We start from the raw sequence: 22394 nt of genomic DNA on the forward strand, positions 1-22394 counted from the left end.
TCTGGTTAGATTCCAAACTTATTTTCATTGTATTGTACTTGTGCTGTATGATGGCAATACATTTGAATCTAATCGAATTTTGATCAGTCGCAAATTGCTTCCACGCTACCTGTTGAATACGGGGGTCGGCACAGCAGAGATGAAATGTTGAGCCTCTCGCTTCCGCTTTGCACACGGTCCTCACCTTATAAGGAGCTGGCGGGGGAGTGTCTGTATGCAAATTCGGGTGTACGAAAACGCGCTTCCAGTTTTACCCTTTGGAGGCCAACCCCGAGATTTCTCGGGTCAACTCGCCATGCTCTGGGCGCCAAGACCCGAGATATCTCTGGTTTTAATCGATATTTCTTATATCATTTTTCATCCATCCAGCCTAACGTTATCATTGGGAATGGGTCTGAGCTCGCAAAGGGCAAATACCGCCGCCTAACGTCTCCCGGATGGTATTGCACATCATTGGAATCCCTCTGGCTGGGGCTGTGCATCGATCTAAGAGGTCCGGTCCAGGTTTTACTTCTCGGGCATGCAATATCGTTATAACACATTGACTGGGGACACTCGGAGCAGCGTGTATTATGTGTTTTGGATATATAACGTTGGATCAATAAACGCGATCAATATTTGGAATGGCGATCAGGAATTGGATTAATCTTTTTGCTTTTCTATGTTAGGAATCTTGGGTTAATCAGATGTTCCTTTCACCGCCGGCGCTGTGTGTGTGCGCGGTTCGCGCCGACCAAAGTACGGAGAAGCGATTTTTCAGACCCCGCTTCTGTTCGCCCATGATGACACATATATTATCGATAATCTAGCGTTTATTTGAAAACGATTCATAAATCAAGCGACAAATGGCACGATTTCTAACAAAATACATTGAAGCTCGATTTGCTGGAGTTTATTGAGATGAGACAGAACGCTCTAGAAATATATTCATATTCATCACGGTATAAAACGGAAATGTATGTATGACAAAATTATCTGTTTCGTGCATGTTGACTGGAAGTAACTCATTGACGATCACTGTGTTATTTAGATCTATTGCTATTATATTTGATATATTTTAAGCACTCGCAAATAAGTCCTATCCTACATTGGATAAAGCACTGGCACTGAAGGGCCATCAGCGCCCTCTGCTGTTGGCGCCAGAAGTGTTAAGGATGAGTGACGTACTTTTGTGATCATTTTGGCAACTTAAGAGAACCTCTCCATTAGGGGTGCACCGATGTATCGGTCGGGTATCTGTATCGGCCGATAAGTGCCTTGTTGACTGCAATCGGCCTATCGGCCGATAAGCTCGAGTGTGCCGATGGCAGTAGCCGATAAATTCAGTCGCGTCCTGCACAACGCCGCCCCCAGTCCCCCCCACACACACAAGCTACTGCATCAAAGTTACTACTAAATATTCAACATTCTCTTTTGAGACTCCGCTTCAGACTCTTATCATTTGGCACTAAAAGCTAAACATTGTCACCGATATGGCTGTCCGCAACATGTCATTAATTGTGTACGTGAGGTGGTCGCTCAGTGACTACGTTAACATGAGCTAGGTTAGCTAGCATGAGATACCGGGAGATGGAAGACTAACGTTACTGGTGAAAATGTGATTTACGTTGGAATACTCCTTTGCCAACTTGCTGTACTTTGCTTGCAGGTCTGCAGCCATTGCTGGATTATGAATAGCCCCAACTTTAGCCAATGTAACGTTATGGCTAAACCTTTAACGCTAGCTTTCGGTTAGCTGTTCAATGCTATTAATAACACAACCAAGCGAACCCATCACAGCTCCTCGTCAACACGCCTCTCTCGGGAAGATGGCATTTAAGAAAGTATCTGCTGTTAAAATGACACAAACATTCGTTTTGTGGCATTAACGTTATATAGTTAGTGTTACACGTTCAATAACATCAGCATATTATTTACCCGAAGATAGCAAGTAAGCAAGGCATTACTCCATTCATAGCTCAGTTCCATTCCGTTGCTCATTCCGTACCCAACTACCCATTCTGCAATCTGTTAATAAAGTTTTCAACCAGACAAATGTATAGAAAGGCTTTGTTTTATTATAACATTTGTTGCAGTAAAATCATTGTGTCTCGTTTGGTCATCTTGTGGAGCACTGGTCGGCGGGCAGCTAACGTATTAGCTTGTTGTGGTTCTCGCAAGCAGATCAATGGCGGCATGCCCGGAAGTAGAAAATGAATAAACACTTGCCGATTGGTGGTAAGAACAGCAGGAGGTGGGTGCTTGCGGTGTGACGTAATTGGCCGAATCGACTGTCAATCAAAATGGTTCTATTGCATTGGTTGAGAGCGCTGGTTGAGAGAATAGTATCCATCTGCAGGCCGCCAGACGATACTGGGAGAGGGATAGTGCTACAGTACATGGCATGGTGGAATTAACACTTTGATCGCCGGGGTTAAATTCATAATTTACCATCCCTCGCCAGCCCTATTTAACATGGAGAAGTTCCCCTTCTTTGCAGGGCTATAACTTTTAAAATTGTATTGCTAAATTGACATTACTATGGCCCATTCAACGTCTTATATCTATTGTTCAGGGTGTAGCAACGTTATACTTTTTCATTCACATATTCATACTAAAATACGGTCTAAAGTATAAGTATGTTTTTATCGTTTTCTGCAGCTTTCTCCAGAACTTGATTTATAGCCCTAAATGCATTATATTGATGATCAAATACAGTTTGGTAGGAATCTGTGCGAGATAAAAAATTTCAAATGGACGTACTTCTAGAAGTTACTACGTATGATCTGATGATGACCGGATGGGGGGGGGTCGTTTATAATTCCGTGGGCAACGTTATATCATTCATCTAGTGTGGGTGATATGATCATTAGAGCAGTTAGTATAGAAGACATTACAAAATAACGCTGAAACTCACCGTAGCTTCCTCTCGCCGTTGGGAGATGAGTGTGGAACAGAATTTTTTCTATTATGGGATGTCGAAATATCCGATCCATTTCCAGGTTGTATAATAGTATATACGTCCAAATCATGTTGTTTATCGAGTTATTGGTAACGGATCACTATCCGTCGTGATCAGCTCGAGTCCTGGGACTATTACCGAGTGATCGAACCAAATTGAAATGAGCACCAGCTTCCACTTCCTGTTTCTTCCCTGGGCGATCCGCCGATCGGCCACCAGATGGCGCTCTTGAACCGTTAGAGTTGATAGGGGCTCACCAGTACATCTCATGTCTCCGGGGGAGAAATATGATTTCAATCACAGATTTTTGAAATATTGATATCAAAGACGCTGTCCAGCGTCTTCGGCAGAATGAGCATGGCGGGGAATGACGTGTTCCAGCGTCAACGGCGATTAAAGTGTTAACACTTTGGATGCCACTGGTGAACATGGTCAAAACATGGTTGAATGCCAGCACCCACTTCAATGATAGCGCTGTGAACGCATAAACTACGGTATGTCTTAAATTATGGCTATGTGTCTAATCTGGCCGTCGCTTATCAATGACTTGTTTGCAGTCAACATTGTCGAAACGGATTGTTTTTTAATCGGTTAATTTCCGTTTTATACCATTTTGAAAAACCCTCGTTTTCTTGAAAGTTTCAGGAAAATATAAAGATTCTGTGATAAACGGCCTTTACTGGAATATTCTGGAATACACAAAAAAAAATTCGGCCTATTTATGAATCGTTTTCAAATAAACGCTAGATTATCGATAGTATATGTGTACTTATGCACGCTAGAGAAGCAAGCTGAAAAATCGAGTCTCATTTCCTGATCAGCGCACACACACACACATATGGCACACGCTGATATCTCTGTGAAAACCGATCAGATTATCCTAAAACTGGTAAAATAGATTCCTTACCTCAGATCAGATGTTCTCCAAAAAGATTATTCCAATTCCTGATCGCCATTCCAAATATCGATCGCGTTTATTGATTCAGCGCTGGGTACTGGAAATACAGATTCCACGCTGTTCTGAGGGTCGGCGAAGACTTGGATCTCTCCGGATGGCTTGCCGGATAAGTAAAATGAGGAAACTGGATCCCCCCCCCCCCCCCCATCAGTCTAATCCAAAGGGGTGCAGTTACACAGGGAGAGACGATAGGGGGCGGTATTTTCCCAATGGAGCTCAGAGAGAGGTTGCTGCACTAACGTGAGACTAGATTGATGAAATATGAATTCAAATCGCTAATAAAAAAAGAAACGACAAACAAACGCTATATGTCGTTGCTGGCATTCAACGGTCGGCATGAACTAAGACATATAGCGTCGTTGGCACTCAAAGTGTTAAAGAAGAATTGGAAGAATGCTTGTTTTCTTTTTGTTTTCTACTCAAATGAGAATTATTATATTGTAGTGTTCTCGGATCTACCCATATCTACCCATATACTCTGAACATTCCCCTGGGTGATCTCAGTGTCACCTTAACCCAATTCATTGTATATGGAGCAGCTTCAGACTTTATACCTGATGACATTACACATTTGAGTTTTAGCACTCGTTTTGGGATTTGGGAGAGTTTTGTGTTCACAAAGATGTTTGACTATCTATGGTTAGACTAGAATAATCATAGCTGTATGAAATTGGCCATAGTTCTCCTTAAATGGAAGGTATATGATTTTGGAACCACTGGTATAAATCATTTGTCTCTCACATAACACAATTTTTTATTGTTAGTTTGCCACTGAGAGAATTGTTACCCATGATGGCTACGGTTTGAACAGTGCTCTATTGCTGCTAACACAGACAAGTCAAACTATTTCAAGCAGGGGTGAGACATCACTTCTCTGACTTCTTCTGTGGAATCTTACCAACGCCACTTTTGAGGTGACTTTGCATCAGCCCCCTTTTGAAATCGTCAAAGTGTAATGTTACACAGGTCGAGCTACGCTATCCTTGCTAATTATGCTATAGGTAGCAGTATTGTTAACAGAAATTGTCTGAAGGAGCTATTTATTTGTGCTACGTATTTTTTTTACATGCGTTAACCCAGTGTGATTAATGTGATTAATACGTTAAAAGAAAATAATCAATTGACAGGCTTAAAAAAAAATGTATTGAAATGAATACAATTGATCTGTGTTGAAAATATACATATGTGGACACATCATATTTTGGTTGAGTTGAATTGTTGCACCCCTACAACCAAGACGGTGTTGCTCTCAGTAGTGACGGGGTGTTTTGTTTGTTTGTTTTTGCACAGGGGGAATCTGGACAGCAACAGGCCAATTTCTCTCTCTCAATCACCTGTCAGTTCTGCTGGCAACTTGACCCCTCGCTGTACAAGTGCAAAAATTCCACAAGCTGCATGACGGTGTCCTGCCCACGCAACCGCTACAATGCCACTTGTGAAGTGCTCGACCACGTACATTGCATAGGTAGGTATTAGGGGTGGAACGGTTCACTAAATTCACGGTTCGGTTCGTATCACGGTTTTGGTTTAACGGTTTTCGGTTCGGTTCAATATACGTTTTAATTTTTAATTAAATTTTTTTAATGTAACACTCCAAAAATACCATACATCAGCATAAGATATATAGCTTAAAAATAATCCAACTTTTCAGTTATTCTCAAGGACGTAGTCATGCAAAAACTGAAAGAATGAGGCAGTTTGACATCAGGCACATTATTTTGACAGTGACCGGTTAGAGCTAGGAGAGATGTTGGTACAGCAAGAGGGGCATTGCTGATTTAAACATGCTTCTCATTTATTTTGTAAAAAATAAGGTTTACAGCGGTTTGTCTTAAATACAAAGACCGAACTGGCACACAAAGACCGAACTGACTGAAAAATATAGGCAACATTTGTCAAAGTATTAACTTAGTGCAAACAAACAAAATAATTCAATTTTTTGTGGCCACATTATAGACAAAGGCCATCAACATAAAGTATTGATTGATTGAACTTATTAACAGATTGCAGAATGGGTACAATACAGTACAGCTCAATACACACAATTGTTAAGGGGATGCACAGAGTATGCATATGCTCAACAAGCACTAGACGTTCTTATCAAAAAGGAAAAGTTAGTTTAAAATAAATAAATCATGTGTACTAAATATATATTAACTTTTTAATTGCATGAAACATTATGAAGTATTCTCTTATGCCGTTTTTCACTGCATGGTACCTAATCAACTTGACACCAGGAAGTAAATAGTCAACAGTAACAAAGCATTGGAACCTGGAGAAGCCCTGATGATATAATATAAACGAACAGCTAATAAACGTGAAGTTATCTTTAAACCTCTGTTGTCAAGCCTTGTCAATATACCCCCCCTTCCCCACTGCCGTTCCACCCCTAGTAGGTATGATAAGTGTTCTGCTCAAAGGAAGGCAGCACTGTAAAAGCAGCATACATGTACATTTGCAGAGCATTGTGTGGATTGAACAAATCATGTTCAACCCAGATTCGACTCAAACAAGGGACTAAACACGTTTTTGCAATTATGCCACAATAATGTGGAACGCCCTACCCACAGCCGTAAAAGAATGTGAATCCCTACCCTCCTTCAAAACCGCTCTCAAAGAGCACCTACGGGTGGCTGCAATTAGAAACTGGCCCCGGTAAATGTCCAAACCACCCCCCACCCCCACCCACCCAACCCCCTCCATACATTTCTTGCCCTTCGAATGTATATATATTTTCTTATGATCTGTTTTTCTGAAACTACTGTATATATTTGTATGTCTTTTATGTCATAAATGTCTTGATGAAACAGTACTGTATATTTGTATGTCATTGTCATGTACAAAGGTCTAAGGACCACACAGAATAATAACTGGAGCCGGCTGCACATGAGCAAAAAACAGCCTCTCTCAGTAAATGCGTTTAAAGCAATGTCCCAGGTAGGTAAGAAAGCCACAACACAAGATGTTTTCCAAATAGTAAATTATATATTTATGGTGATAGGGATTTAAACCTCCACCATAATGCACAAGGGGAAAAGGTAGGGGAGGACAAACAATACATACATATATACAAACAAACACTTAATAAATAATATAGATACAATTGAGCCCGTCATGGGACACAAAGAGAAACCACAAGATATCACTTCCAGACAGCTAGACGAGAGGGCAGCCTCCTCACTCCATTCTGGAACATGGCAGTGATTCAAATGAGGCGCCCGGACATGTGTCATCTCCCACCCTGTTATTCACTCATCTCCACTGCCTGCCTGAAGATGCACCAATCAGGTGCAACCAATCCAATCAGGGAGATGAGTGGCATCTGTGGAACAGAACAGAGATTAGGAGATGACACAACATCACACATACAAAACAACACATTTACATATACTAACCCGATGTTCAGATGGTGTCATAAATACAGTAATAATGGTAATGACCAACCCACGTACCCATGTACGTCACAGTCATAAATTTCCTGATGAATTGAAAATGGAGGACCCTGATGTAAACACGATGAAAGTTTTTTTCTGGTCTGCATCCTCTTAGCAGTTGTTTGTATTGAGCCGTACTGTATTGTACCCATTCTGCAATCTGTTAACGCATTCGGGGCCATTGGGATGCGTCTAATATCACTCAAGAGGACCAGCAAATGTAAACAGACTTGGGGCTGTTTGTAGAGCTAAATCTATACTTTATAGTATTGCTATCTGTCCATTCTCATTGTCAATCGAGACCATAAACCATCCCTTCAAAATGGCTTAAAGAAAAAAAAATTCATCAATACGTTCTCATTTTATAGCGCTGTGAATATAAGTGTTATAAGGGATTCCGGCTAGGATATTTCCTGGAAGGCAAGATAAAGGGCTAATAGCTACTAACGTTATATCCAATGGCATTTCCGTTATACAGATGCTACAGTTAAAACTCAAACTGAATATGATTGGCACGATCCTCAAGCATGTATGCATGAAGGGGGGGGGGGGCTGGTGACGTTGTTTCTTATTATTGATTACCAATAACCGTGTTCGTCTAAGTAGCCACATAGGCCAATCGTATCATAACGAGGCTCGATCGGGCTGTAATTTACGTGAAAAAGATCTTACCATGAGCCGGTTGGATCCCCCTGAGCATTTCCCCGTTATCGATCGCCATCTGGTAGATCGATATGTCCATTGGCTGATGATAAATCCCCTTATGGCATAGTGAAATCTGCAATCCAAAACGTATCCCGTGCAACAGACAATAGCTATCGCTTCAGATGAGTAGAAAACTACATTAGAGATCCCAAAAAAAAAAGACAACTTCTGCCACAGTGAACTCTAGGTCAACTCCTGAAAAGGGGGTCAATGTCAGACTTTGCAATCAAAAGTTAGTGGGCTAATAACCCTTGCCATAATTTCAGTGCGCCCCTAACTTTTGATTGCAAGGTCTGACATTGACCCCCTTTTCAGGAGTTGACCTAGAGCCCACCAAGGTCATGCATATCAAGTTTGGTCAATGTCAGACCTTGCAATACACTGTAAGGCACTGTAAGGCTACTGTCCTCCCCCACTTCCAGTGATGAAGCTAAGCTATGCTAACGGAGCGTCTATTCCCAAAAGTGGAGTTATCCTTTAAGCCTGAGCAGTCCGTTACCGGTACGTGAATGACATCACACCATAAATCCATCTCTACAGAATGTATGAATTACGGTAATGTTGCGGTTTTTTTTCTTCTTCAAATGTAGCCAAGAGTAAAGACCCTAACCCTGTCAAAACAGCAGTCAAATTATATATTCTCAGCACTACATTTGTTTACCAACGATTTTAAGTGTTATTAGTGAAATATGAGTTATAGAAATCTCGGCATCGAGTCGGAAACAGGCATGGATTGATGCGAGGATTTGGCGCAACCTAACTTGAGTGTAGTCTTTTGAGAGAAGAGACCCAGGGCTTTCGATGGGCTTTCGAATAAAAAAAATACACTTCCCAGCTCACGCCAGCCCCTGTCAACCATCTGACTTCTTTTTCAATAAATGTTTTCCTCTTTATTTTCATTCTTGCCATAAATTAGGACGCAGTTCGTTTCTCTACCTTTCTGTGAATGTTTAGCAAAAACGCTGTTGCAATCTGATGGGAAATGGCGGAGAAATTGACATTATAAAAAAGTAACTGTACTTACAGTAGATTTCATTCACGGTTTTTGCTGTGATATTAAATCCAGATTGAACTCTGCCATTGGAAAGGGTAGATTTGGCCCGATCCATAGATGTGCGACTTGGCCATAATAAGGTAATTTATAGGCCTGATATTCTATATTCTATAATCCTATTTCAAATTGCATGTGTCCGGATGGCAGAATTCAATACTGTATCTACAAAACCTTCTGTTTAATCATCTTCCCTTTATTAATTTGCTTAGATCTTTTGTACACGTGATCTCAAGAAGGTGCTGAATGAGCTCAGTGGCAATTCTTCACGTCTGGTCAATTTTAGCATGATGTTATTCACTGTCAAAGATGAAAAAAGAAAAGGGAAACAAAGAAAATTGATATTCTCCTTTGGTTCATTACAATTTACTCAAGCCTAGTAACAGACACAATATTTCTGACACTGGGAATACATTCCCTGAGATCCATGGTCATAGATGTCCCTAGATACCAAGAACATGTGAATGTTCAATGGAGCAGCTCCAGACTTTGTACATGAAAACGTCACATGTTTGAGTCAATTACTTCTCTGGTGTCTGACTTTTGGAGAGAGTAGCTCATGTTCCTAAATATTGGTTGGACTTTCATAGACCATGGCAATAACATAATGGATTTCTTAATTTGGGTAGTGTTCCCTTTTAAAGGACCAATACAGTGATGGTAATTGAGTTAGAAAAAGCTTATTGTAGAAGTAGAAAGCTTTATTGTCATTGCACAATACAGTACAACTAAATTAGTTTGTGCAGCACCTAAAATAATGATACCTACATACACACACTACCACACAACACGTCCACAATGTACCCATATACACACTACCATACATACATTAGTGTACCCATGCTCACTATCACACCACACATTCATGTACCCTCTGCTACACATGCACTTAATCACAACAACATTAATACGTTTTTTAAGCATTGCAAAACATCACAGTAGAAAAAAAAAATTGCACATCGGCGGAAAATTATTGTGGAATGTTAACACATCCACCGCCATTCACGCTGTAACACGTTATTGCCTGCCATGCTTTGACCGCCAGACCACGCTGTACAGCGATATTGAGATCAATATTAAATTTTTTCACCATGGCATTCATAATTCATATATACACCTCCGGCGCTGCAGCTGGACCCTACGGCTCAATACAACGACGGCGCAATACCGCCGCCTGGTGGATGGTCGGGCGAGTTAAAGGATAACTCCACTATTTTGGGAAATTAGCTTATTTAACATCTTCCCTGGAGTTAGACAAGAAGATGCATACCTTTTTTGTCTCTGTGCGTGCATTTTAGCTTTGGGAATAGATGCTCCGTTAGCATAGCTTAGCTTCATCACTGGAAGTGAGGCAGGACAGTAGCCTTACAGTGCCTTACAGTGTATTGCAAGGTCTGACATTGACCAAACTTGATATGCATGACCTTGGTGGGCTCTAGGTCAACTCCTGAAAAGGGGGTCAATGTCAGACCTTGCAATCAAAAGTTAGGGGCGCACTGAAATTATGGCAAGGGTTATTAGCCCCCTAACTTTTGATTGCAAAGTCTGACATTGACCCCCTTTTCAGGAGTTGACCTAGAGCCCACCAAGGTCATGCATATCAAGTTTGGTCAATGTCAGACCTTGCAATACACTGTAAGGCACTGTAAGGCTACTGTCCTGCCTCACTTCCAGTGATGAAGCTAAGCTATGCTAACGGAGCATCTATTCCCAAAGCTAAAATGCACGCACAGAGACAAAAAAGGTATGCATCTTCTTGTCTAACTCCAGGGAAGATGTTAAATAAGCTAATTTCCCAAAATAGTGGAGTTATCCTTTAAGGCCTCTGCATGCTACAGAAACTTCAGAGCAACTGCAACACAACATCGGCGCGATTTCAGCGCGGTTGTTTTAGAGGGTCTTGTAGACTGTGTTCCTTGGACGTTGCGTACATGTCCCTCAAATCTAACCTAAACAACCGTTGCGTTGATATTGCGTAGCAGTGATTGGTTGGTTAGCGAATGGGGGCGGGGCTGTCATAGAATAATATTAGTCCCGCAGAGAATATCATCCTCCATTGTTGTTTCCAGCGTTGACGCTAAATAATTAGCGTCACATAGCTCGCCTTTTTCTGAAAACCCAAGCACATATTGTTCCATAGCATACGCCTTCAGTTGATCATGACAAATCCTCTCTTACCTTGACGATTAAAAAGCCTCCATAATTTAGTAAATAAAGCTGTAGCCAGCCAGCTAGCATTGGGTCTATTCAAATAAAATGCTATCCACATTAGCTACATAGCTAACCAAGTAAATACAATGGTATCCGTCCTGAGGTAACGTTAAATACAACGTTTGCTAGTCGAAATGACTGGACACACACAGGGACAAGTTAAACATCAATCAATTAATTTATTCCAACAGGTAGTTTGAGCTGCATGTGAGCCGCGGTCCTCTCCATTGGAAACTAATGATGTTACGGTAACGTTAGCTCGAAAAGCACAGAAAGTTAAGCTGCTAGCAACAGACACTATAACACTTCCGGTCGGGATTTCAAAATAAAAGAGCGACGTCTAAAATCACCGGAAATACGTTTATTTTGTACATTATCTATCGTTAACACGAACCTAAACTAACTTTAGTTAAACTAACTTTGCGCGTCGATGTTGCAGAAGCATAAAGGCAGAGTGTCTAAAACACTGTTGCTTTGTCGATGTTGTGTTGCAGTTGCTTTGAAGTTTCTGTAGCATGCAGAGGCCTTTACACTCGAACAACAGGAAGTGGGAAGTGTGCGTCGATTAAATTCATCCGGCCGTCAGACATTGTCGCAAGGCTCCCGACAGAATGGATAATAATGGATCGCTTTATAAACTTAATAATTGATATGATTTCGGCGTTTATTGCGACATACAAACCGGAAATGGACCTAGGCGATCGACGTCCTATACTTGGGATATTTCACCGCCAGTCTCTTTGACGCACGGTAAGAGGACGCTAACGTTATTTTCAGCCCAATTGTTTATTCATTTCACTGCAAACCGATCTGATCAATATATCACCCATACTACATAAAGCATTTACTGACGGTCACGTAATTATAAACGACCCCCCCCCCCCCCCCCCTTCCTCCGGGCATGATGACGCATAACGTATAGGATCATATACAGTTGAATTTTTTAATATAGCGTGTATCGGGAATAAACGGCAATCGATAATCTATATATGCGTTTAGGCCTATAACTCACGTTCTAGGAATTACTGCAGAAAACGATAAAAACATACTTATATTCTAGAAGGTATTTTTGTATGAATGTTTGAATGAAAAAGTATAACGTTCCTACATCCTGAACGATGGATAATCGATGTTGAATGGGCCATAGTAATGTCGATTTAGCAATACAATTTAAAAAGTTATAGCCCTGCAAAGAATGTGAACATCTCCATAGGCTTACAGTGGTGGCAGACTGGCTATATTGATGGATATAAGTTATGGCAGGGAATGTGTTAATGTTAGGAGTGTCATTCTTTCAGCTCAAGATGCTTTGATTTGTTATGTTTTAGTCAATTTAGTGAACCCTCTCTGAGCACAGACTGTGTTGAGGGGGTGTGACTGTGACCCTCTGTTCATTGAAAGGAGGTGTCAAGTTAGTATCATAATTAGGGCTGTCAGTTTTTCGCGTTAATTTGATAAATTAATTACACAGCAAATTATTGCGTTATGAAAATTATCTCAAAATTAATTACAAATTCTTTTTTTATTATTATTATAATTTTTTTATATAATACTTTTTTTTATCTCGTTCTTTCCATAAGAACGTAGAATACACATTTACAGACTTTTTCTAGAAGGTTTCTGTAGCATGCAGAGGCCTTTACACTCGAACAACAGGAAGTGGGAAGTGTGCGTCGATTAAATTCATCCGGCCGTCAGACATTGTCGCAAGGCTCCCGACAGAATGGATAATAATGGATTGCTTTATAAACTTAATAATTGATATGATTTCGGCGTTTATTGCGACATACAAACCGGAAATGGACCTAGGCGATCGACGTCCTATACTTGGGATATTTCACCGCCAGTCTCTTTGACGCACGGTAAGAGGACGCTAACGTTATTTTCAGCCCAATTGTTTATTCATTTCACTGCAAACCGATCTGATCAATATATCACCCATACTACATAAAGCATTTACTGACGGTCACGTAATTATAAACGACCCCCCCCCCTTCCTCCGGGCATGATGACGCATAACGTATAGGATCATATACAGTTGAATTTTTTAATATAGCGTGTATCGGGAATAAACGGCAATCGATAATCTATATATGCGTTTAGGCCTATAACTCACGTTCTAGGAATTACTGCAGAAAACGATAAAAACATACTTATATTCTAGAAGGTATTTTTGTATGAATGTTTGAATGAAAAAGTATAACGTTCCTACATCCTGAACGATGGATAATCGATGTTGAATGGGCCATAGTAATGTCGATTTAGCAATACAATTTAAAAAGTTATAGCCCTGCAAAGAATGTGAACATCTCCATAGGCTTACAGTGGTGGCAGACTGGCTATATTGATGGATATAAGTTATGGCAGGGAATGTGTTAATGTTAGGAGTGTCATTCTTTCAGCTCAAGATGCTTTGATTTGTTATGTTTTAGTCAATTTAGTGAACCCTCTCTGAGCACAGACTGTGTTGAGGGGGTGTGACTGTGACCCTCTGTTCATTGAAAGGAGGTGTCAAGTTAGTATCATAATTAGGGCTGTCAGTTTTTCGCGTTAATTTGATAAATTAATTACACAGCAAATTATTGCGTTATGAAAATTATCTCAAAATTAATTACAAATTCTTTTTTTATTATTATTATAATTTTTTTATATAATACTTTTTTTTATCTCGTTCTTTCCATAAGAACGTAGAATACACATTTACAGACTTTTTTTTTAATATGGACCATTTGCATGTTCTTGGTATCTGATTGTAGGGACATCTATGGATCTCAGGGAATGTATTCCCAGTGTCAGAAATACTGTCTGTTACTAGGCTTGAGTAAATTGTAATGAACCAAATGAGAATATCAATAAATTTTTTTTTATCTTTGACTGTGAATAACACCATGCTAAAATTGACCAGACCTGAAAAATCTAAGCAAATTAATAGATGGAAGATGATTAAACGGAAGGTTTTGTAGATACAGTACTGAATTCTGCCATCCGGACACATGCAATTTGAAATATGATTATAGAATATCAGGCCTAAAATGGTTATGCGATTAAAATGCGATTAATTAGATTAATTAATTACAAATCCTGTAATTAATTAGATAAATTTTTTTAATCGCCTGACCGCACTAATCATAATACTTGAACCTTTCAAATGTAAACAAATTCATGGGACCAGTGTGATTGGTTGCTATGTGAGATTAAAACCGGTTTCATGCTTCTTGCAGTCAGTGCCGTTTACATGGTGCGGATGGCAAACGTGGTATCTGTGAACGTAGGGTTGTTTCATAGTTATTGCGGTTAGAGCAGCTGAAGGAACGGAGTGCATGTTCTGTCACCATAGCGACAACCAATCATTGCAACACAGTCTGTGCAGCCTCTGTCCACATTGTTACAAAATCGTGGTGGTTGAGGCTTGGGCCCTCCAAGCACAGTCACCCAGGCCGTGCAATATCACTGTGTGGCCCACGCTGGCCTCAAGAAACATGAAACAGGTTTAACATTGCTTAAAGGGGAACTCCAACATTTTGGGAAATTAGCTTATTTAACATCTTCCCTGGAGTTAGACAAGAAGATACATACCTTTTTTGTCTCTGTGCGTGCATTTAGCTTTGGGAACAGACGCTCCGTTAGCATAGCTTAGCTTCATCACTGGAAGTGAGGCAGATCCGGAGCCTTACAGTGCCTTACAGTGTATAGTTTGATTGATTGATTGAAAAGTTTATTAACAGATTGCAGAATACACTGCAAATACAACTCCAAAACGTTCATGTATACATGTTGTGACCTGTGTATTCACCACGTGGAGAAATAAAAAATAATTGAATTAGACAATTACGTTTTATAAGCAAATATACTCTGAACAATTTTTTTGACCAACCACTACTCTATGAGCGCAGCCAGTGATTTCAACGTGACGCCGTGTGTGTTTACATTCTCATTCATTCAAAAGATCCAAACCGATTGAAGTTTATGGATACCATGACTTGAAATCCTCTTACCTTGACGATTAAAAGCCTCCCCAATTTAGAAAACAGTAATCCAATGGCTGGTATTGTTATATAACGGACGCTCTGAGCTAACCAGAGCTAACACAGACCAGGATCGCAAAGCATATATAATGACTTCCTTTCTGGGGTTGTCAAAATAAAAGTGCGACGTTTATAGCAGCGGAAAACGTTTATTTTGTACATTATCTAACGTTAACACGAACCTAAACTAACGTTACAACTAACCTAAAGTTAGTTTAGGTTTGTGTTAACGTTAGATAATGTACAAAATAAACGTTTTCCGCTGCTATAAACGTCGCACTTTTATATAACAATACCAGCCATTGGATTACTGTTTTCTAAATTGGGGAGGCTTTTAATCGTCAAGGTAAGAGGATTTCAAGTCATGGTATCCATAAACTTCAATCGGTTTGGATCTTTTGAATGAATGAGAATGTAAACACACACGACGTCACGTTGAAATCACTGGCTGCGCTCATAGAGTAGTGGTTGGTCAAAAAAATAGTTCAGAGTATATTTGCTTATAAAACGTAATTGTCAAATTCAATTATTTTTTATTTCTCCATGTGGTGAATACACAGGTCACAACATGTTTACATGAACGTTTTGGAGTGTATTCTGCAATCTGTTAATAAACTTATCAATCAATCAAACTATACACTGTACGGCACTGTAAGGCTCCGGATCTGCCTCACTTCCAGTGATGAAGCTAAGCTATGCTAACGGACTAACGGAGCGTCTGTTCCCAAAGCTAAATGCACGCACAGAGACAAAAAAGGTATGCATCTTCTTGTCTAACTCCAGGGAAGATGTTAAATAAGCTAATTTCCCAAAATGTTGGAGTTCCCCTTTAACCTCTGCTAGTGGATGATAAAACAATTGTTTTACTTTACTTTACTTTACTTACTTACTTTACTTGTTTGTGGACTAGCTAGCTGATATAATTTACAACTACTGACCACTAACAAGACTGGGCGAGTAGATGATGCAATCTTTTACAGGAAGCAGATTGGCTCTCTGAAATGGTTTGATTATAATGACAACCAAGATTCAAGAGGTTTATTCATCACATACATACACAAGACATATAGTGAAATGAAGGTGGCCATGCCCGCTTCGATTGTGCAAGAAATACAAATAATAATAGAATAAAATAGAATAGACATGATAAAGTACTAAGATAAAATACAAAAGGTAATGAGTCATATGTACACTACTATACAGTTATACTCTGTCACTATGCTATCCTAACTACAAAAACATAATTTTTTTTTAACTGACCTTTTTTCTTAACTTTAAAGTGACCTTTTCTTATGTGTTTAAAGTGACCTGTGTTTGTGTGTGAGAGTGCAGAATATGTGGTGTGTGTGTTCATGTGTGCTTGTGTGTGGAGAGATCAGTGTTCAATGTTCTGATGGCCTGGGGGAAGAAGCTGACCCTGAGTCTCTCTGTTCTTGCTGCGTGTAATGTATGCGGCGGTGCTTGCCTGACCGCAGCAGCTTGAACAGGCTATTGTACAATACCAGGAGGATTGTTTCTCAATGCAATTTAATCATAATTTCCACAATGCCATGGCTATAACACTTTTGGTAACCTTACATTGACATGTCTTCTGTTAAACAATGCAATGGGATTGAAAAACCCATTGTACTGGTTATTTAAGGGAAGAGGCAGGTTACTAATTGTACTTTGTTCCTCAGGTAAAAGAGCATTTCTAAAACGTTTATTCTGCAACTGGACCGGAGGATACAAATGGTCGACAGCACTGGCACTCAGGTAACTACCCCACACACACAGCATAGATATACCGAAAGGTTATCCTATTTTATTCTATTTTACTCTACTCGTATCCTAGGCAACTTGATTTGATATGTGTTATTATTCTAATTTGTGACCTGTCCTGTCTAAATGTTTAAATGTTGAGCGATTTGCAGTGTCAAATTTCCCACGGGATAATAAAAGTATTTCTATTCTATTCTATTCTATATAACCTAGTTATATGAATACTGGCAGAGCGTCTCGCTCTTGCCATTATGAGAACTCTTATCTCCTAGCACCTACTGTGCTCATGAACAAACAATTTGCACCCATGCACGTGACCAGGCCACGCCCCAGCGTCGTCCTATAAGACGCCGGACATGGTCACACGCTACCTTCCTCGGAAAAAAAGTTTCCAACATTGAAAACCCAACCAAGGGACCTCAGGGCGCTGAGAGCGAGACGCTCTGCCAGTATTCATATAACTAGATTATAGGATAACCTTTCATTATATTATCATACTGTCATCGCGTCTCGCTCTTGCCATTATGAGATATGGGGCAGAGCAGACGTGTGACCCGAAAAGTGTACCCCCTGAGGGCCCGTAAGCCCCACTACCAGGGAGTAGGGGAGTCCCGTCCACCCACCCGTCCTAACGAAGGGGGGGGTAACGAAGGGGGGGAGGCAGTCAACTGCTCAAGAGGCTCAAAAGGGGCCTCCGACAACCGGCCCAGGACCAGTTGGAGGTCCCAACTCGGAGACAGAGAACGTTCCACCGGCTTGAGACGCCGAGCACCAAACAGGAACGTCCCACGAGAGGGTGGCTGAACAACGTTCCGCCCCCACACTCGACCATACGCCACTCCCCAGCGTAAGCCGCGGTAGAGGACGGAGTGTGCACCTACCGGATAGCGTTAACCACAGAATAGTCAAGACTCATCCCCACCAGATTCACACTGCCAGCAGCCAAGCCTAGAGGCTGCCCCAGAACAGGAAGGCAGAACAGAGTTCTGCGTGCCTGAGAGAGGGCCCGCGGTGACCAAGGAACAGGCCACGGCGGGGCCACCAAGACCTGAATCAGGGCCGGGGACCACACAGCTGAGCCCCGGCCCGGCACGACCAGGACCAAGTCCGCGTTCCCGACGTACCCGCCCCAACAGCTGAGCTATCGGGTGTAAGGGGGGGAAAGCGTACAAAATCCCGGACGGCCAAGGAATCGGTCCCAGACCTCGTCAGGGTGAGGACCGCCCCGCGACATCACACCTGCACCCACATTCACCCTCCCGGGGATGTGGAGAGCCCTCAGGCAGAGCAGATGGAGAACGCCCATAGCCAGAGCCCGACCACCGCCCGGTGCAGACGGGGGGAGCGCACTCCTCCCTGTCTGACAATACACGCCGCTGACGTCGTGTTGTCCGTCCTGACCAAAACACGCTTGCCCACCACAAGGTGGTCGAGCCATTTGAGGACCAGAAGGACTGCCTTCAATCCCAACACATTGAATGTAGCGCAGACCGGGCAGCATGGCAGCTGCCCCCTACTGCGTTGGTCCGACACGCCCCCCCCCCCCCCCCCCCATCCCATGAGGGAGGCGTCTGTGAAGACCGTGACGTGTGACAGCCTGCTGCCCAAGGGGACCCCGCAGGTGAGGGCACCAGACCCTCCCCAGAAGACGAGGTCCCACAGTACTGACATGGGAACCTTCAGCCGCTTCCATATGTCTCACACCGGGTCCATTTCCATACTGGAAAAAACCACCTCTGCATCCTCCTCATGAAGAGGAGGCCAAGAGGGACCCCAGCAGCAGGCGCATCACGGACAGCGCCGTAACCGTCCTAGGACGGAACCTCCCGAGCGCGCCGAGAACCCAACCACTCGTCGCCGCTCCGAGAGGGATGCCCATATAGACCTTGAGCTTAGAAAAAGCCCAAGTACTCCACCCGTTGACTGGGAAGAGGAGAACTCTACTTCCAGTCTACAGCAAAACCCAGGCTGGTGAGACACCACCTGCCTGGTATGAGACCTGGCGATCTACCCTGACCGGCCAAGGACCAGAATGTCGTCCAGGGCAGAATACAATTCGTAACCCCCGACGACGCAGAGGCCCCAGCGTGGTCTCCACGCACTTGGTGAAGATGCGGGGAGCCAGAGAGTAGCCGAACGGCAGCCTCTGGTACTCGTACGCTAAGCCCTGCAAAGGAAGCGTAGGTAAGCCCTAGGATGGAAGATCGGGATGCGAATACACATCCTACAGGTCTATGGAGGAGAACCAGGCCCCCACCTGACAGCGTCTAACAGGTGGGAGACGGTCAACATTCCGAACCTTCCATGGGACAGGTCCAGTATGGGTACCAGAGAATACTGGGAGGAAACGCCACGCATCGCATCCTCCTTTGGGACCACGACGATGGCTTGCTTCGCCCACAGAGATTGGATCTCGTCGGCCAGAGCTGTCACTGCTGTTGACCCCGACAATAGGGTCTGTACCAAACCTCAGCGTTCTCTCCATCCACCTCGACATATGGCACTGCTGTAGCCATATGTGATGATAATCCCAAGCGCACCCGCCGCCACTTGGCGCTGGTCCGCCAGAAACCGTAGATAGGCGGCCCCTCATTCATTCATCCCGGTCCCACTCGCTGTGCGTTGCCAACCCTGGACTCACCAATCGCACGAGCAGGGCGTCTCGTGGAGCTGGGAAGCCGCACCCTGACACTACCAACGAGGCAATCGCACCCAAGGGGGGACCCCGACAGAAAAGGCCGGTTTGATACGGGGGAAGCTGACATCACACTGGGTGACAAAAGCTCCCCCACTGAACACCTCCCCGGCATGGATTGCTGAGGAACTGTTCTACAGCTGGACATGCAAGACGTGAGGTCCCCACACTGCCCGATAAGGTGGGTTCCTACACACCGTAGCCCTGCAGTGATATTACTACCACCCAAATCACGTCTTCCGGCCGTGGGAGGCACTAACGTGATACCTGGCCTGGCAAGGGCGGGGCTGGGGGAACTCGCCCTGCGACCCCAAGGGCCTCGAGCTCCCCCGCTGACAACCTTTTTTGTTGACAGACACAACACCAGGCTCACCAGACGCAGAACGTGTGGCGTGGGAGCCGCTTGACAGCACAACATTCTCACGGACAGACCCAGGTTTAGCCAGCAACTGGGTGTCAGCCCCTGTCCCCATGAGAAGCGAAACGTGGGGCCGCTTGCGCTTCATTGAAGGCACACGGCCCGCAGCCAAAGGAAACAAATCGGAGCCCTTATCCCACTGGTGTTGGGGGGGGGGGGGGGGGGGGGGGGGGGAGTGACCGGAGAGCGAGCTAGACACAGCTAGACGGCGACGGTTTTTTAGGGCATGCTCATCTAATGTAGCCGATCCCTCGCCCGCCAAGGCTGTCGGCCTTGCAATCACCTGGCGGGGGAAACATGGCCGCTGGTTGAGGGCCTCGCCACAGCCGCTGGCGAGGCCGCGCCCTCACCTCTGGCTGCGCGGTGTGGGGCCTAGGTCAAATACCGCCCACGCTCCTGCGGAAAGACCAAAGTCCCTCTGCAGAGAGGGGAGCCCTGAGGAGGGAAAAAACATCTCTCCTCCTCAAGGGGAGACTGATCCAACCAAGATGTCTGTAAACAAGCGTTGACAGCATCCTAGCCCTACCTGCGGTTATAGCTTGCGGCTAGGTCAAAAGCTAATAACCTCAAAACCTTGCACGTTGTTTTGACGTCGGCTGGCCCTAAGGCCCCAACACCCGACACCATTTTTGACAGAAAAAACAGCAATTCGAACAATGTTGCTAGTCGCTGCTAATTCTATACCGTGACGGTATAGGCTTAACAGCCCACCAGCCACCTGCCGGGCCGACTCGCCTCATGGCGTCGGCCGGGTGGGACACCGTTCCACCATGTCAGAGGCAAAGGACTGATGCCACCTGCTTCACAAGCACGGAGCACCAGTGGTGGCTGCAACAAAAGACTACTACCAGTGAAGCACTGCCTCACTAGTAGGAATGCAGCAACCTCCACTGTGGTGTGCACCCATGAAGGGGTAAATGAATAAATTAACGAAAACTCCACTAACACACTGCAGAATGGGCTAGCCCATACACACAAATGTTAAGGGGATGCAGACCAGAGAAAAACACCAGTCCCGCACACAATTCATAGATTCACAAAAAGCACACCAGCCCTAGGCCTCATCCCATCCACCCATGAAATGGTAAACAAGCCCCCGTCAAAACTCCCAACATTAGACACCGATTGACCGTCAGCACAAATCGTTAAGAGGAGGGAAGACCTTTTAGTAAAGACAGCCCTCGGCGGGGAACAAGAACGGAGACCCAGCATTGTAGCATTAGCATTAGCCGCGCGCACTAGGATAGCTGGGAAAACACCCAAAACAGAGTCATGACGACCATGTTTTCCCAAATATCCTGCCCCTCGCGCCAATACACAACTCGGCTGTTTCACGGGACAACGAGCAGTATCACAAATGCTAGCATTAATGCCTGGCAGCGCAGGCCCTACCTGTGCGCGACCTAGCCCGACAAGCTAGCCGCCGCGCGACGTCCTTCGATCCGCTGTCACGAGACGAGGAAACCCCAGGACAGGCCCGATGCGCTGTTAGGATGTGCCGAGAAGATTCCAGGGGCTGGTGAATCTCCGGCGAAAACCCAACATTGTGTAATTTCTCTCAGCATTTCATAACTAGTTCATGGAGTGCACTGCAGCGTCCATGTTGGAAACAAAAAAAAAGGAAGGTGGAGTGGTGTCTCTACTTTCCGTAGCTCCATTTCTGCAGACCCCTCTCTGATTGGTTGAGCCCATTTCTGCAGACCCCTCTCTGATTGGCAGAGCGTGCGCATGCGCATGAGCCGCGACAAGCGCCTCTAACCAGGAATCGAAACTCCGTTAAGCTCCAAAGAGAGAGGCTGAAAACCCACAGTTCTTGCCCGACGGATGGGAGCCGAATCCCGGATCCGAGTTTTCTGATGAATACCCCAAAACATGGAGGTTGCGAACGCAATTTATACGCATGGAAGTATTGATTACGCCATAACGAATCATTAAAAAAATATACCGTTAACTGGAATATGTTGTGTGTGCCTTTACACATATGTTGGATTATGTAATTGGTTTGTCATTAAAAACCAATAATAATCGCTCGCATCGCCGGCTTCGCTGACCAGAGCTCTCTCAGATTCAAAGTTTTAATTGCAGCCTGGAACATACATGTTTCGGAACCAATGTGTAACTAGACAGTTACAATATAACATTTATATTAATTAACCCAGTTAATGCCTTAAGAGAGAGTCTGGTGGTCAATGTCG

At 43.6% G+C, this 22394-nt stretch overlaps 1 protein-coding gene across 1 annotated transcript in view; it reads left to right on the forward strand.

The window, feature by feature from the left end:
• Positions 1–22394, forward strand: part of tm2d3 (TM2 domain containing 3) — a 55092-nt gene that overhangs the window by 25497 nt on the left and 7201 nt on the right. Inside the window, exons 4-5 of the mRNA XM_084337429.1 lie at positions 5190–5364; positions 17005–17080. Coding sequence (XP_084193555.1) covers positions 5190–5364; positions 17005–17080 — 251 coding nt within the window. The remainder of the gene's footprint in view (positions 1–5189; positions 5365–17004; positions 17081–22394) is intronic.

Source organism: Notolepis coatsorum (genome assembly GCF_963971535.1).
Source record: "Notolepis coatsorum genome assembly, chromosome: 20".
Taxonomy (NCBI): domain Eukaryota; kingdom Metazoa; phylum Chordata; class Actinopteri; order Aulopiformes; family Paralepididae; genus Notolepis; species Notolepis coatsorum.